The following is a 15,529-nucleotide window of genomic DNA, read 5'->3' on the forward strand; positions in this document are numbered from 1 at the left end:
ATGCAGTCTCAGCTTGCGGCATTCATGCAGGAGTATCATGCTGAAAAGGTTAACACTGCTCCTGTTAACCTACAACCCGCCGAGGTTGTGCGCTCAGCAGATACTGCGGCTGCCTGCTCCCACACTCCACCTGTGAGAGCTCCACCACCGATGCGCAGTCCTCCCTGCCAGACGCATGTTCTTGCTGCACCATCTGCTAACATGCGTGAGCTACCGCATCAGGAGTTGCCGGGTTCCAGCACTATGCGGCATTCTCCTCAGCCCATGCAGCATGCTCTGCATACCTTACAGCATGCTCCGCATACCATGCAGCATGAGCCGCATACCTTACAGCATGCTCTGCATACCATACCGCATGCTCCTCAACCCTCCGCAGCCCCTCCCACACACCAGCCCTCTGCTTTTGTTGTTGCCAGCTCGCAGACCGACCAGCAGCGGCATGATGTTGGATCCGCAGGTACGCATGCACCCGTACTGCCGGATTCAGCCGTTCAGCTTTCTGCTCTACCTTTGCCACTTACAACTCAGCTTTCGGATGATGGTGTATCGGATGACGAAGCTGCACATCTGGATGAACCTCACTCTGATTTTGAAGGGCCCAAGTCTACGCCTCCCTCCTTAGACTTTCGTAAAGTCCTTGCCTTGTTCAGGGACTTGTATCCTGAGCAGTTTGTGTCTGCAACCCCTCGTTCTCCTCCCTCCGAGTTTGCTCTGGGCATGCAGTCTGCTGCGCCTGCCTTCACCAAGCTTGTTCTCGCCAGATCATCTAAGAGAGCTTTGAGGGTTATGGGAGAGTGGTTGCATTCCAAGAAGCAACTGGGTAAGACTTCTTTCGTCTTTCCTCCTACCAAGCTTGCTTCTAAGTCGAGCGTCTGGTATGCCACGGGAGAGGAACCCGGCTTGGGAGTTCCTGCCTCTGCCCAGGGCGACTTCTCAAGTCTGGTTGACTCTCCCCGCACGTTGGCTATGAGACGTTCGAAGATCTGCTGGTCCTTTTCCGATTTAGATCATCTGTTGAAGGGAGTCTTTCGTGCCTTCGAGATCTTCAACTTCCTCGATTGGTGTTTGGGAGCCTTAAGCAGGAAGACTTCCCCTTCAGATAAGGACTCGGCCATGCTGATCATGTCTAGCATGGACAAAGCAATTCGGGATGGGTCTGGTGAACTTGCGGCTTCGTATGTGTCAGGAGTCCTTAAGAAGAGAGAACATCTTTGCTCCTTCTTATCGGCTGGTATCACTCCTTGCCAGAAGTCAGAGTTGTTGTTTGCTCCTCTCTCCAAGTGTCTGTTCCCGGAGGAGCTGATTAAGGGGATGGCTGCCTCGCTTATCCAGAAGGATACTCATGATCTTATGGCATCTTCTGCACGTAAGGCTAAAACCTTACCTTCCGTGCCTAGACCCTTCCGCCCTGCAGCAGTTGACACACCTGCATCTAGGTTCATCCCGCCCTTTCGTGGCAGAGCCTCCAGCAGAGGAGGTACCCGTGCAGACAGTCACCGTGGCAAGTCCAAGAAGGGTTCCAAGTCCGCAAAAGGCAAGTTCTGACTGCCTTCCTCTCCAGACAGCAGTAGGAGCCAGACTCAAGACCTTCTGGCAAGCTTGGGAGAGCAGAGGTGCAGACGCTCAGTCTGTGAAGTGGCTAAGGGAGGGATACAGAATTCCGTTCTGCCGCAGTCCCCCTCTAGCTACGTCTCCCATCAACCTCTCTCCCAACTACAAGGAGAAGGACAAGAGGCTAGCGTTGCAACAAGAGGTGTCGCTCTTGCTACAAAAGGAAGCGGTGGTCATAGTCCGGGATCATCAATCCCCGGGCTTTTACAACCGTCTCTTCCTGGTAGCCAAGAAGACAGGAGGTTGGAGACCGGTGCTGGACGTCAGTGCTCTCAATGCTTTTGTCACCAAGCAGACGTTCACGATGGAGACGACGAAGTCGGTCCTAGCAGCGGTCAGGCAGGAGGACTGGATGGTCTCGTTAGACCTGAAAGACGCGTACTTTCACGTCCCCATCCATCCAGACTCCCAACCTTTCCTAAGGTTCGTCTTTGGAAAGGTTGTGTACCAGTTCCAAGCCCTGTGCTTTGGCCTAAGCACGGCACCTCTTGTGTTTACCAGACTGATGAGGAATATTGCGAAATTCCTTCACTTGGCAGACATCAGAGCCTCCCTCTATTTAGACGACTGGCTTTTAAGAGCTCCAACAAGTCGTCGCTGTCTGGAGAATCTCAGATGGACTATGGATCTGACCAAGGAACTGGGCCTCCTGGTCAATATAGAGAAGTCCCAGCTCGTCCCATCCCAGACCATTGTCTACCTGGGTATGGAGATTCAGAGTCGAGCTTTTCGGGCTTTTCCGTCGGCCCCAAGGATCAATCAAGCCCTAGAATGCATCCAGAGCATGCTGAGAAGGAACCGATGCTCAGTCAGGCAGTGGATGAGTCTAACAGGGACACTTTCATCGCTGGCCCTGTTCATCGAGTTAGGGAGACTCCACCTCCGCCCCCTTCAGTATCATCTAGCTGCTCACTGGATAAAGGACATGACGCTAGAGACGGTCTCAGTTCCTGTTTCCGAAGAGATGAGGTCTACTCTAACGTGGTGGAAGAACAGCATTCTTCTCAAGGAAGGTCTACCATTGGCTGTTCAGACCCCCGACCACCGTCTCTTCTCGGACGCATCGGACACGGGCTGGGGTGCGACACTGGACGGACAGGAATGCTCGGGCACATGGAATCAGGAGCAAAGGACACTTCACATCAATTGCTAGGAGTTGTTGGCGGTTCATCTGGCCTTGATAAACTTCAAGTCCCTCCAGCTAAACAAGATGGTGGAGGTGAACTCCGACAACACCACAGCCTTGGCTTACATCTCCAAGCAGGGAGGGACTGATTCGAGGAAGTTGTTCGAGATCGCAAGGGACCTCCTCATTTGGTCAAAAGATCGAAAGCTTACGCTGGTAACAAGGTTCATTCAGGGCGATATGAATGTCATGGCAGATCGCCTCAGCCGGAAGGGTCAGGTCATCCCCACAGAGTGGACCCTTCACAAGAATGTTTGCAGCAGACTATGGGCCCTGTGGGGTCAGCCAACCATAGATCTATTCGCTACCTCGATGACCAAGAGGCTCCCGATGTATTGTTCTCCGATTCCAGACCCAGCATCAGTTCACGTGGATGCCTTTCTGCTGGATTGGTCCCATCTCGACCTGTATGCGTTCCCGCCGTTCAAGATTGTCAACAGGGTACTTCAGAAGTTCGCCTCTCACAAAGGGACACGGCTGACGTTGGTTGCTCCCCTCTGGCCCGCGAGAGAATGGTTCACCGAGGTACTGCAATGGCTAGTCGACGTTCCCAGGACTCTTCCTCTAAGAGTGGACCTTCTGCGTCAACCTCACGTAAAGAAGGTACACCCAAACCTCCACGCTCTTCGTCTGACTGCCTTCAGACTATCGAAAGACTCTCAAGAGCTAGAGGCTTTTCGAAGGAGGCAGCCAGAGCGATTGCCAGAGCAAGGAGGACATCCACTCTCAGAGTCTATCAGTCTAAATGGGAAGTCTTCCGAAGCTGGTGCAAGGCCAATGCAGTTTCCTCAACCAGTACCACTGTAACCCAGATTGCTGACTTCCTGTTACATCTAAGGAACGTAAGATCCCTATCAGCTCCTACGATCAAGGGTTACAGAAGTATGTTGGCAGCGGTATTCCGCCACAGAGGCTTGGATCTTTCCACCAACAAAGATCTACAGGACCTCCTTAGGTCTTTTGAGACCTCAAAGGAACGTCGGTTGTCCACTCCAGGCTGGAATCTAGACGTGGTTTTAAGGTTCCTAATGTCATCAAGATTTGAACCGCTCCAATCAGCCTCTTTTAAGGACCTCACATTAAAAACTCTTTTCCTCGTGTGCTTAGCAACAGCTAAAAGAGTAAGTGAGATCCACGCCTTCAGCAGGAACATAGGTTTCACATCTGAAACGGCTACATGTTCCTTGCAGCTCGGTTTTTTGGCTAAAAACGAGCTTCCTTCCCGTCCTTGGCCTAAGTCGTTCGAGATCCCAAGCCTGTCCAACTTGGTGGGGAACGAACTAGAGAGAGTACTTTGCCCAGTTAGAGCTCTTAGGTACTATTTTAGAAGGTCAAAGCCATTACGAGGAGAATCAGAAGCTTTATGGTGTGCTATCAAGAAGCCTTCTCTACCAATGTCTAAGAACGCAGTTTCTTACTACATCAGGCTTCTGATTAGAGAAGCACATTCTCATCTGAAGGAAGAAGACCTTGCTTTGCTGAAGGTAAGGACACATGAAGTGAGAGCTGTTGCTACTTCAGTGGCCTTCAAACAGAACCGTTCTCTGCAGAGTGTTATGGATGCAACCTATTGGAGAAGCAAGTCAGTGTTCGCATCATTCTATCTCAAAGATGTCCAGTCTCTTTACGAGAACTGCTACACCCTGGGACCATTCGTAGCAGCGAGTGCAGTAGTAGGTGAGGGCTCAGCCACTACATTCCCATAATCCCATAACCTTTTTAACCTTTCTCTTGAATACTTTTTATTGTTGTTCTTTTGGTTGTACGGTCGGCTAAGAAGCCTTCCGCATCCTGGTTGATTTGGCGGGTGGTCAAATTCTTTCTTGAGAAGCGCCTAGGTTAGAGGTTGTGATGAGGTCCTTTAGTATGGGTTGCAGCCCTTTATACTTCAGCACCTAGGAGTCGTTCAGCATCCTAAGAGGACCGCTAGGCTCAGTAAGGAAGACGTACTTAAAAAAGGCAGAGTAATAGTTCAAGTCGACTTCCTTACCAGGTACTTATTTATTTTATGTTTGTTATTTTGAATAACTGATAAAATGAAATACGGGATACTTAGCTTCTTTGTTAACGTGTATGCTGGTCTCCACCCACCACCCTGGGTGTGAATCAGCTACATGATCATCGGGTAAGATTAATATTGAAAAATGTTATTTTCATTAGTAAAATAAATTTTTGAATATACTTACCCGATGATCATGAATTAAAGAACCCACCCTTCCTCCCCATAGAGAACCAGTGGACCGAGGAGAAAATTGAGTTCTTGTTGACAAGAAGTACTTGAGTACCTACTCACAGATGGCGCTGTTGTGTACACCCCCACCTGGATAGCGATCGCTGGCGTATCCCGACCGTAGATTTCTGTCGGGCAACGGAGTTGACAGCTACATGATCATCGGTTAAGTATATTCAAAAATTTATTTTACTAATGAAAATAACATATTTGTAATAATTAAGACTTTTATTTGTTGCTAGAAACTAATGACTTCTTGTTACAGTACAGAACAGTACTTGCTTTTCAGTATTTCAACATTTATCAAGTAACATTACCCAGTATTTTTCCATCATTTATTATTTTCAGTTTTCTTCTGGAAACCCTGAAACTTTCTGATCATTTAATGTTGGGGGATTCTCATGAAAATATTAATTCATTATTCGTAAACTATAAAGTTCTTTTTCTGGTATGCATGCAAGATGCTAACAATTGGAAGTAGTATTGACTGCACTTAAATAAAAGCTCGCAAAGCAAAATCATTCCTTCAATGTTTACAATGTTTTGATAGAAGGTTTAGCATAAGCAGTACACACTGCTAAATGTGGCGTGGTACCTAATTGCCATCTGTTTAGACCAATTCTTTTTGAATTGATTAAATTATTTTGTTTACAATAAGATCAGAAAATTCACAGGTTTATAATTTTCTGATCTCATTTTCAAAGATCACATTACTCCTTTTAACAACTGATAATCAAGTCATATCTTCTCTTTTTACAGCATGCATGTGGAGAGATAGTGTCCTTCTTTCAAATACCTCAGAGAGAATATAGGGCCTTAGAAGATGTTGCAAAGGATGCAGTGAAAGATGTAGTGCACAATGGAAGAGCAGCGTTGGAGTATGCCATTGCAAGGCATAAAACCGTTAATCTCGATATTGATATCAAGAGTCCTTATGTTGTCTTACCAGAACATGGGTCAATACAGAAAGGTGGTAATGTGTTAGTGTTTGACATGGGTGGCTTAAAGGTGACCAGTGAAATTGGGGGTCAAACGGTAGATTTAGAAGAAGCAACAAGGATGGAGCTGGAAGAGAGATTATATGATCGATTAACAATCACAGTTTCGCAGCTTCAGGTGCTCTTTGCCGACTCTGGCGATGAATGGAGAGTCCATAGAGTTAGGGATGATTCTGATTCTCATTTGCTTCCAAGAGTTAGGGTCAAAATAGATCTTGCCAACAGTATACACCCAGAGTATAGGCAACAACCTAGACAAAAAATGGATATTCACATAACGCCGCTGAAACTCAACTTGTCCGACAGTCGACTGGGTCAGTTAGTGGAATTTGCCCATCATTTGCCAACATTACAGACTGGCATGTTTATTCCTGATAGTATGGACAGCCTGTACAGAACACACTGTAAGTTAGATCTACAGCACTGCCTGCTAGATTCGACTGTATCTGAATTGCGTGGTATAAGAAACTGCCTCATTGATAGGGTAACCGAATTGAAGTTAGTTCCTGATTGTGCTGATGACCACTCAACTCCTCCCTTGCTCAGACATGTCAGACCGCTTTCATCTGCCGACACGATATCGCAGACAAGCCTGGAACTTGAGAAATACTTCTCAGCTTCAGACAACAGTGATGATGAAGGAGGAGGTTGGAGCAAACCAATGGATCTACCTGGATTTGAAGATAATACTTCTCCACAGAATATGATTACCATCCTATCTCGATTTTGTATCGATGAAATAGTAATTGGCATATCACGTTCTAGTGACCATGGCGACAGGCCTTATTTGATGGTTAGAGCTACTCATTTAGTTGTAGAATCGGCCATGATGGATTTTGGACCGGCAGTTCAGGTTACTCTTAGCTCCATTCATTTTGTCGATAAATATCATCACAGCCCTACAGGAGAATATTTAGAACTCATATCTTCACCTCAGAAAGGAAATATTGCGACAATATTGTACCGAAAAGTTCGAGCTAATTGTCCAGATTTTAAAACGCATTTTCATTCTTGCGAACAAAGTCTAGTCTTTGATTTTGCAACGCTAAATGTTGTATGGCATAAAGGATCTATCATAACACTTACCAATTTTATGATAATGCTCGTAGCAAAGCTAGGCCATATAGATAATCACTTTAAAAAGCTTAGTGTCCCAAATAGTTTTATAGAATGGCTAAACTCAGGCGTTGAAGATCCACCAGTTCCCTCAGGGGCAACTAAGTTGTCTTTAGCAGTGCATTTCAATTCACTTAATTTAAAACTCTGTGATAATGAACTGGACTTCTTACAGGCTAAGGTTGGAGGCTTGCAAGGCGAATGTGTTTTCAAAGCTAATGAGAAAAAAGTCCTTCGCATCTGTCTGTCTGATTTAATTGTTGACGACATGTCAGATATTACTCTTCACTCAAGAATAGTGGAAATTGAAGAGGACCGTGTTTTTGACATTAAGCTAGTTCACTTTAGTCCTGGTCATAAAGGAGTGGAGGAAATTGATACTTCACCTCATGCTGTGAATCCAGATGCTTCTTTGAGAATAAGAATCGGCCGCATCCAGTGTGTGTTCCTTTGCAAATTTTTAGCGGATCTTCAGAGGTTTATGGAACCTCTTATGAACAGAGAAGGAACTCAAGCTATTCTCAAGTATGCTGAAAAAGCTACAGAAGAAAAAATTGGGGAGCTGGTGTCAGGGAGAAAGCTTAGTCTTAGTGTTGATATACATGCTCCAACTATTCTTATACCTCAGAAATCTGATTCTCCTAGTTTATTAGTACTTAACCTAGGGGATTTGAAAATTGACAATTTGTTCAAAGCAGCTCCTTGTGGTACAGGGGGAGCTATAGAAAATGTCTTAATAGAACTAGGTCCTGTTCATGTTTGTCGTGCTGTGATGACTCTGGGAGGCGGGCTCGAGATGCAAGAAGATATACTGGAACCCGCAACACTGAGGGCAGATGTCAAACGTTCTTTAATTCCGCAGTGTCGAGACCTTCTGTCGTGGGATGTCAGTGTTCACATGGGAGCCTTATGTATCAACCTTGGACAACGGGATCTAAATACCATATTGGCTGTGTTAACTCAGAACAAAGCTGAAGCTCAATTTTCAGATACAAGTATCCATTCTCAGCCTTTAACGCCCATCGACCTCGGCACGCCTGTCGTGGGGAGTGATGACAATATGGGTAAACTGCAAGCCTTCTTAACTCATTCAATTGACATTTACAGAATAGCTGATGCACTTGTATCCTTAGATGGACTTACAGTGACTTTGTATACTGATATGGATGAAGTTCTCAGTTCACCCGTTCGGGATGCCGCGAGTGCTTTGTGTCGATTGGAGGTCGGGGAGATTGAGGTTCATGGAGATATGAACAGTGATCATAGTCTAGATATGCGATTAACTCTTCATTCGTGTGATTTGTATGATGTAAGAGCTGACAATAATCATATCATCAAGAAAATATTTGGTCAGTACAACAGTGAAGCCCGAATGACCTTTGGCAAATTCAGTGTTAGTGTTCCTCCTATGATGGATATTATGTATAAGGTCAGCCCAAGTGGAGATGCAGCCATTGAAATTAGTGTGGAAAGAACTAGACTTAATGTCTCGGTTGGCTTTGCCTTAGCTTTATATAAATATATTAATGATGCTATTCCAAGTACTGCAAGTACTAGCGGTGGAATTTTGAATCCAGGTTTTGTCGGAGACCTAGGCACAACTGTCGATGGTGTGCGAATTATACGCCGACCTCCCAGCTCTGTTGACAGCACAAGCGGTTACCTCTCTACTGTAACAAGCAACACGGATGACCAGAAAACTTTGTCTATATCAGTTAAAGTCAAAAGGCCTGAAGTGGTTCTGTTTGCGGATCCCGAAGAACACGTCAGTCGGGTAATTGTAGTAAGGTGTGAAATTCTTTTGGATTATTCACGGCATCCTGGGAACGAAAGCTTTCATGTTTCTCTTGATGGGTTCCAGGTATTTGCTTCAATGTACTCACATCATGGCCAGAGTCCTTACGCAGTTATGGAGTCATTTGATATTGAAGGATTGTGGGTCTTTCGCAGTGTAGAGGAGGGAGTCAGGGCAGAGATCAAGATGTCAAATGTTCAGATACATTTGAATCCTCCTGTAGTTCATCTTCTAATGGACGTAGCTGAAGAATTGAGCTTAAGTTTGCACCCACAGATGATGCCTTTCAAGTTACAGCTTCCATCTGCGGATATGGAAGATCTTTGGTCACCAAAACATTTAACTGCCACCATATCACCCACACACCCAGACGAAGAATTGTACATCAAGCCGGATTACCCGTCAACCAAGCCGCAGCAGAAATTAGCTGTTAAATTACCAATGATATCAGTGTCATTTGAAAAACAGTCACTCAAGTCTGCAATACCTGTACTTCTTATGAAAGTGGCTCTCACTGGGGAGATTAATGACTGGTCTAAGTTAATGTATACAAAAGCGGATGTTAACCTCCAGCTATCCTGTTACAATGAAGAGTTTGCCTCTTGGGAGCCTATAATTGAGCCTATCATGGAGAAGAATCAGTCGCAAAGACCGTGGGAAGCACTGGTACGCACAGTGCAGAGTCGGGCGCAGCCAATTGGCATCAAGCGTAACCATCCCAGTCCTCGTTATGATTCCATCGACAGCAATTCTACAAACAACAGGAGTAGTTACATAAGTTGCACCGTTGACGATGACTCCGACTCCTCGACGGATGAAGAGTATCAAGATAATGAAATGGTGGTTCTTAAGCCTCACGCAACTTCTAATAAGATGAAGAGATCCAACACCAAGAGATCAACTGGAGATCTAGCAGGTAATTTTATGTTTTCCTTGTTTCCTTTCCTCACTGGGCTATTTTCCCTGTTGGAGCCCCTGGGCTATTTTCCCTGTTGGGACCCTGGGCTTATAGCATCTTGCTTTTCCAACTAGGGTTGTAGCTTAGCAAGTAAATAATGTAACATTAATAAAGTGTAGTTAGACTATGCTTCCCCTAAATTGCTGCCTAGCCCTGTTACACCTATGCAAACATGCATGTTGAAAATAAAGTATAGATTCCAAAAATATAGTAAAACTGTAACAAGCAAAATGCACTGTACTAATATTGTATCTTATTCAAGAACTTTATAGCAATAGGCTATCGTATCAAAACTGCGATATGTACAACCAATTACAGTATCATAAATGATCTATCACACTGATTATCGTAGGCTATTTTACCCCTGAATTCTTAGCCTAACTCTGCCTAACCAATTTATATATGCTGTACTTTAGGCCAATACTAAAGTACTATACTGTATAGAATCTAATAAAACTACTCCAGTTCCGTATAATTTACAATAAAGTGTATCTAACAAATGATTCTCTCTCTCTCTCTCTCTCTCTCTCTCTCTCTCTCTCTCTCTCTCTCTCTCTCTCTCTCTCTCTCTCTCTCTCTGTACTATATAGAATCCAATGAAACTACTCTAGTTCTATATACATTACAAGAAAGTGTATCAAGGAAATGATTCTCTCTCTCTCTCTCTCTCTCTCTCTCTCTCTCTCTCTCTCTCTCTCTCTCTCTCTCTCTCTCTCTCTGTGTACTATATAGAATCCAATGAAACTACTCTAGTTCTATATACATTACAAGAATATGCATCAAGGAAATGATTCCTCTCTCTCTCTCTCTCTCTCTCTCTCTCTCTCTCTCTCTCTCTCTCTCTCTCTCTCTCTCTCTCTCTCTCTCTGTACTATATAGAATCCAATGAAACTACTCTAGTTCTATATACATTACAAGAAAGTGTATCAAGGAAATGATTCTCTCTCTCTCTCTCTCTCTCTCTCTCTCTCTCTCTCTCTCTCTCTCTCTCTCTCTCTCTCTCTCTCTCTCTCTGTACTATATAGAATCCAATGAAACTACTCTAGTTCTATATACATTACAAGAAAGTGTATCAAGCAACACTCTCTCTCTCTCTCTCTCTCTCTCTCTCTCTCTCTCTCTCTCTCTCTCTCTCTCTCTCTCTCTCTCTCTCTCTCTCTCTCTCTCTCTCTCTCTCTCTATGTACACTTGTATGTATTTATGTGTATGTGAGCGTGCAGATATCTTTGTGACCATATCATATCTCTATGAATGGATTGATATCAGAAGTTGGAGGGAGGACAATAGGTGTAAGTTTGGAGTTGTGGAATAAAAATCTGAGAATGATAGAGGAAATAATTGGATCATGTACAGTAAATAAATATAGTAGATGGTGGTTAGATATAATTTACTTACATTTTTACTTATTTTAACCTTAAAGTTTATTTGTTGCATACCTTCATGTCTTTAGTTATAATTATTCTCTGTGTATGTGTATAGTCAACTTGTCTACTTTTCTATCAAATACTGTATAATTTTGAGATAAGGAGTGTAATATATTCAAGTTAGAATAGATATCCATTGGCCATAAGTTTCCGGTAAGATTTTACGCATTTTACCAAATGATCATCTCAAAAAGTGTATCTTAGTTTCATGCCTTATATGTACAGTAATCCCTCGACTATCACCGTCACAATCCTAGATGCTACCCCCCCCCCCCCTTGCACAATAGCTGAAAAACTGCAAAGTAGATACAGAAATATACAGTATATATTTTTCATTCCTTTTATAATTTTTTATTTTTTTTACTTTTTATAAATTTAAGCTTTTATGAAGGAGAGGTCTAATTGGTGAGGGATCTATGGTCGTGGTTAAATCACGCCCCAGTTTTCTATATCGATACTCAATGAGTGAGCGAGCTAGGTTTATTCCTGGCATTCCATGCATCTCTTTTTTTTTCTCTGGTATTTTCAGCAATAATTATGCCTTAGAAATGGTGCTAGAGGAGCATTTCACGGAGCAACACAGGTCGAGCCCAAAAATTACTATTTTTCTAACAAAGTATAATTAAAATATGAAAAGAATAAAACTTGTCCGCCCTCAAAAACCTGCAATATAAAGAGGAGCATGGCTATTTATAAATCTGTGATGTACTGAGATAGGTAAATAGCATTATGCCGAAAGATTATTGATTCTTAAACCTAGCCAGAAAAGACAATCAAGTTAACAGTGTTATTTGGACTTAACATTAAATAACGATACCTTTTTCCAGGTTATCCATTGGATTCAGATTCTGAAACTGAAGATGGCCTCCTGCACAAAATCTCGAGTGCATTTTCTCACATGTTCTCTAGTGACTCGGAGGGCTCCGAGGATGCAAACAGCAGTGATGAAGAAGCCAAACATAGACACAAGGAGGAACGCCGTCCTGAGCTAAAGTCAGGAGAATCGTCTGGGGATGGCCCGGAGTCACAAGAAGAAGCCAACGGCGGAGTTTTTGGCCCTCCAAGAATAGTTCCAGGTAGGATTGCCATTAGTAAGCGTAGATAATACCCAGAGAGAATGGACCAGTTATCAATTTTTGCATTCTACAGGAAAATTATCTACTGGTATACTAATAGATGCCTTATCAGTAATATGCTATAGGAAGTCTGAAGAATTATTTTCTTTTTTAAACATCTAAAGCTAAAAAGTATAGAAACTTCTTCAGATTATCTGTTTGTACTTCTAGAAATGTAGGCTTTAAAACTCCATTTCCTGTTTAGGACAACAGATAATAACACTGGGAATAAAATAGTATGAGTAACTTTAATGAAATGTGGGTTAAATATCAAAATTCTCAAGATTATTCTTCAGAGTCATTGGAATTACTTCCATAGTTTCAAAAATTTCATGTATACTTTTACAAAAAGATCAATATTATAGCTATTTTTTCAACGATGAGTAAATTAATGAGCAAGAAAGTGAAAGTGATGGAGAGACAGAAATTGAATGTGTTTGAGATGAAGTGTCTAAGGAGTATGGCTGGTGTATCTCGAGTAGATAGGGTTAGGAACGAAGTGGTGAGGGTGAGAACGGGTGTAAGAAATGAGTTAGCAGGTAGAGTGGATATGAATGTGTTGAGGTGGTTCGGCCATGTTGAGAGAATGGAAAATGGCTGTCTGCTAAAAAAGGTGATGAATGCAAGAGTTGATGGGAGAAGTACAAGAGGAAGGTCAAGGTTTGGGTGGATGGATGGAGTGAAGAAAGCTCTGGGTGATAGGAGGATAGATGTGAGAGAGGCAAGAGAGCGTGCTAGAAATAGGAATGAATGGCGAGCGATTGTGACGCAGTTCCGGTAGGCCCTGCTGCTTCCTCCGGTGCCTTAGATGACCGCGGAGGTAGCAGCAGTAGGGGATTCAGCATTATGAAGCTTCATCTGTAGTGGATAACAGGGGAGGTTGGGCTGTGGCACCCTAGCAGTACCAGCTGAACTAGGTTGAGTCCCTTGTCAGGCTGGGAGGAACGTAGAGAGTAGAGGTCACCTTTTGTTTTGTTTCATTTGTTGATGTCGGCTACCCCCCAAAATGGGGGAAGTGCCTTGGTATATGGATGTATGTATGTCTGAAAAGCACATGCCTAATCAGAAATAATCATATTCTTTATTGCAATATTAAATTGTAGTATTAGATTATTCAACATAAATATTAAATCACCTAAGTGTTTTCTTCATCAACTGATGCTATGTCTAAACTTAATCTTGTTCTTCTTCATCTTTGTACTTCAGATAGTGTTGACCATGACTCTGACGACACAGAAACGGGACAACTTTCAACATGTATATTTGTCGATTCAAGAGACAGCCTTGAGTTCTCTCTGACACCTCGCATCATGATGTCTGTACACGGTCTTGTTTCTCACTACCTCAATAAACCACCGGACCCTCAGCCAATTGTGACGTCATCTGGGCCCTGCATAAAGGAATTAACGGTTGTCAATGAAATTGGTCCCAACTCTAAAGTTACCGTCATGACTCAAATTGAGGTGGGTAGCAGATTTGCATGCTTAATTTTGTTAAATTTTCATTGGAAATTCATAAAAAATACATTCCTCGGAGGATTTTATAAATTTTTGTCTGATAACTTCGATGGTGTTTTGAATGATTTTGGCTTTGTTTTAAATAATTTCTTTCTGTTTTTGACTCCTCTATTTTCTTCCTCTTATATACAACAAACTATCTATTGATTTCTAGCATCTTGTGGTCTATACAGTATAGAGATGATTGCGATCGATTACAAAAACTCCATTTCAACAGACACTTCTAAAATTAATATTCATTGATCTAGCCTTACATAAGTCAGTATCCTACCTTGACTTAAGGGCTTTGTCTCCTTGAACGTGTCCTCTTAACGTATCTTGAACCCAAGTCCTGTATTTTATAACAAGATTAAAGATGCCTTTCAGTGATTTTGATTCCTGAATAATCCATAATTATTGCATTTCAGTGATTTTGATTCTTAAATTCCTGAGTAATAATTTGCTTAGGGAATGACGTAAGTAGAACCTTTGTTGAAATATTCTTAAATATCCGATCGAGGGCTGATGTATTGAAAGTTTCTTCTATGTGTATAGATGAAATTCAAGCAATTTTTCTCATAATGGCGATAAATGTTTAATTCACCATGAAATTTTCATATGATAATAAGATTTTATAAGAGTCAAATTAAGCAAATTGCAAGCTATACTTATTATTTATATTTCCAATATGTCTGTCTTTTTTACAAGAAAAGCTATACTACTCTTAATATATCGGGCATTACTTGAGCTTTCTTGTTTTAGGAAAATGGTGTATCTAAGCTTGAAGTTCTTGCCTCATCCAAGTACCAAGAACCAGACTCCTCGCCTTCTAGCCCTGCCTCTGGAAAGAGTAGAAGTCGCGAAGGTTCTGTTTCAGATGACGACTCTTGTGCTGATGGGTGAGTATTAATTAGATTAGTCTTTGTTAATGTTAAAGTTGCGGGTTTTAGGTCTCCACTGAGACGATCTACATCATTCTCCTCGGGCGACCATAAGCCAGCAGGGACTATCACTAGCCCCCTCTAACCTCCCCCCCTAGGCGCCACCCTGGGGAGCACCCCCCCGGTAGAAGGTCTCTCAGTATTCGTGTCCTGGTGGGGACGCGAATTCGGGACCTCTGAAACAGAAACCCACGATGCTGCCAACCTAGCTATTTGTTTATCCATAGAAGAAATTCTTTGTTTTTTCAAAAGGTTATAGCTGAATCTATAAAAATTGGCCTATAAAGTAAATTTTAAGATATTACTGTATTACTATTATTACTGTATTGGTGGCACTATGTTTGTGTTACTAATCCTTTTATGTATCCCTACAAGAGGCAACCCTCTCATATTAGCTTTGCTAAAAGGCCAAGAAATGTATGCTACCGAGTGTTTAGTGTCTTTGTAGATGAAACCCTGCGGGGTGGGGCCCGGGAAGGTCCCCCTCCACCTAGGGCATGGGGTGGCCCCAGAAAGAAATTCTTTAAACGAGATTCAGGCAAATTTTTTTTCAATCGGTAGTAAACTCATTGCCTATCTTTCTTTGCCTTTCTGTGTATTGGTAGGCCAAAACCAAATAGGACATTTATATTTCTAACAAATCATGCCATTTCCCTCTT

The 15,529-nt window shown here is 42.7% G+C and overlaps 1 protein-coding gene across 1 annotated transcript in view; it reads left to right on the forward strand.

Moving 5' to 3' along the window:
* LOC137640309 (intermembrane lipid transfer protein VPS13A-like) overlaps positions 1 to 15,529 on the forward strand; it is a 212,029-nt gene that overhangs the window by 71,396 nt on the left and 125,104 nt on the right. The window contains exons 13-16 of the mRNA XM_068372942.1: positions 5,787 to 9,852; positions 12,146 to 12,394; positions 13,640 to 13,896; positions 14,692 to 14,828. Coding sequence (XP_068229043.1) covers positions 5,787 to 9,852; positions 12,146 to 12,394; positions 13,640 to 13,896; positions 14,692 to 14,828 — 4,709 coding nt within the window. The remainder of the gene's footprint in view (positions 1 to 5,786; positions 9,853 to 12,145; positions 12,395 to 13,639; positions 13,897 to 14,691; positions 14,829 to 15,529) is intronic.

This window comes from Palaemon carinicauda, chromosome 4, assembly GCF_036898095.1.
Source record: "Palaemon carinicauda isolate YSFRI2023 chromosome 4, ASM3689809v2, whole genome shotgun sequence".
Taxonomy (NCBI): domain Eukaryota; kingdom Metazoa; phylum Arthropoda; class Malacostraca; order Decapoda; family Palaemonidae; genus Palaemon; species Palaemon carinicauda.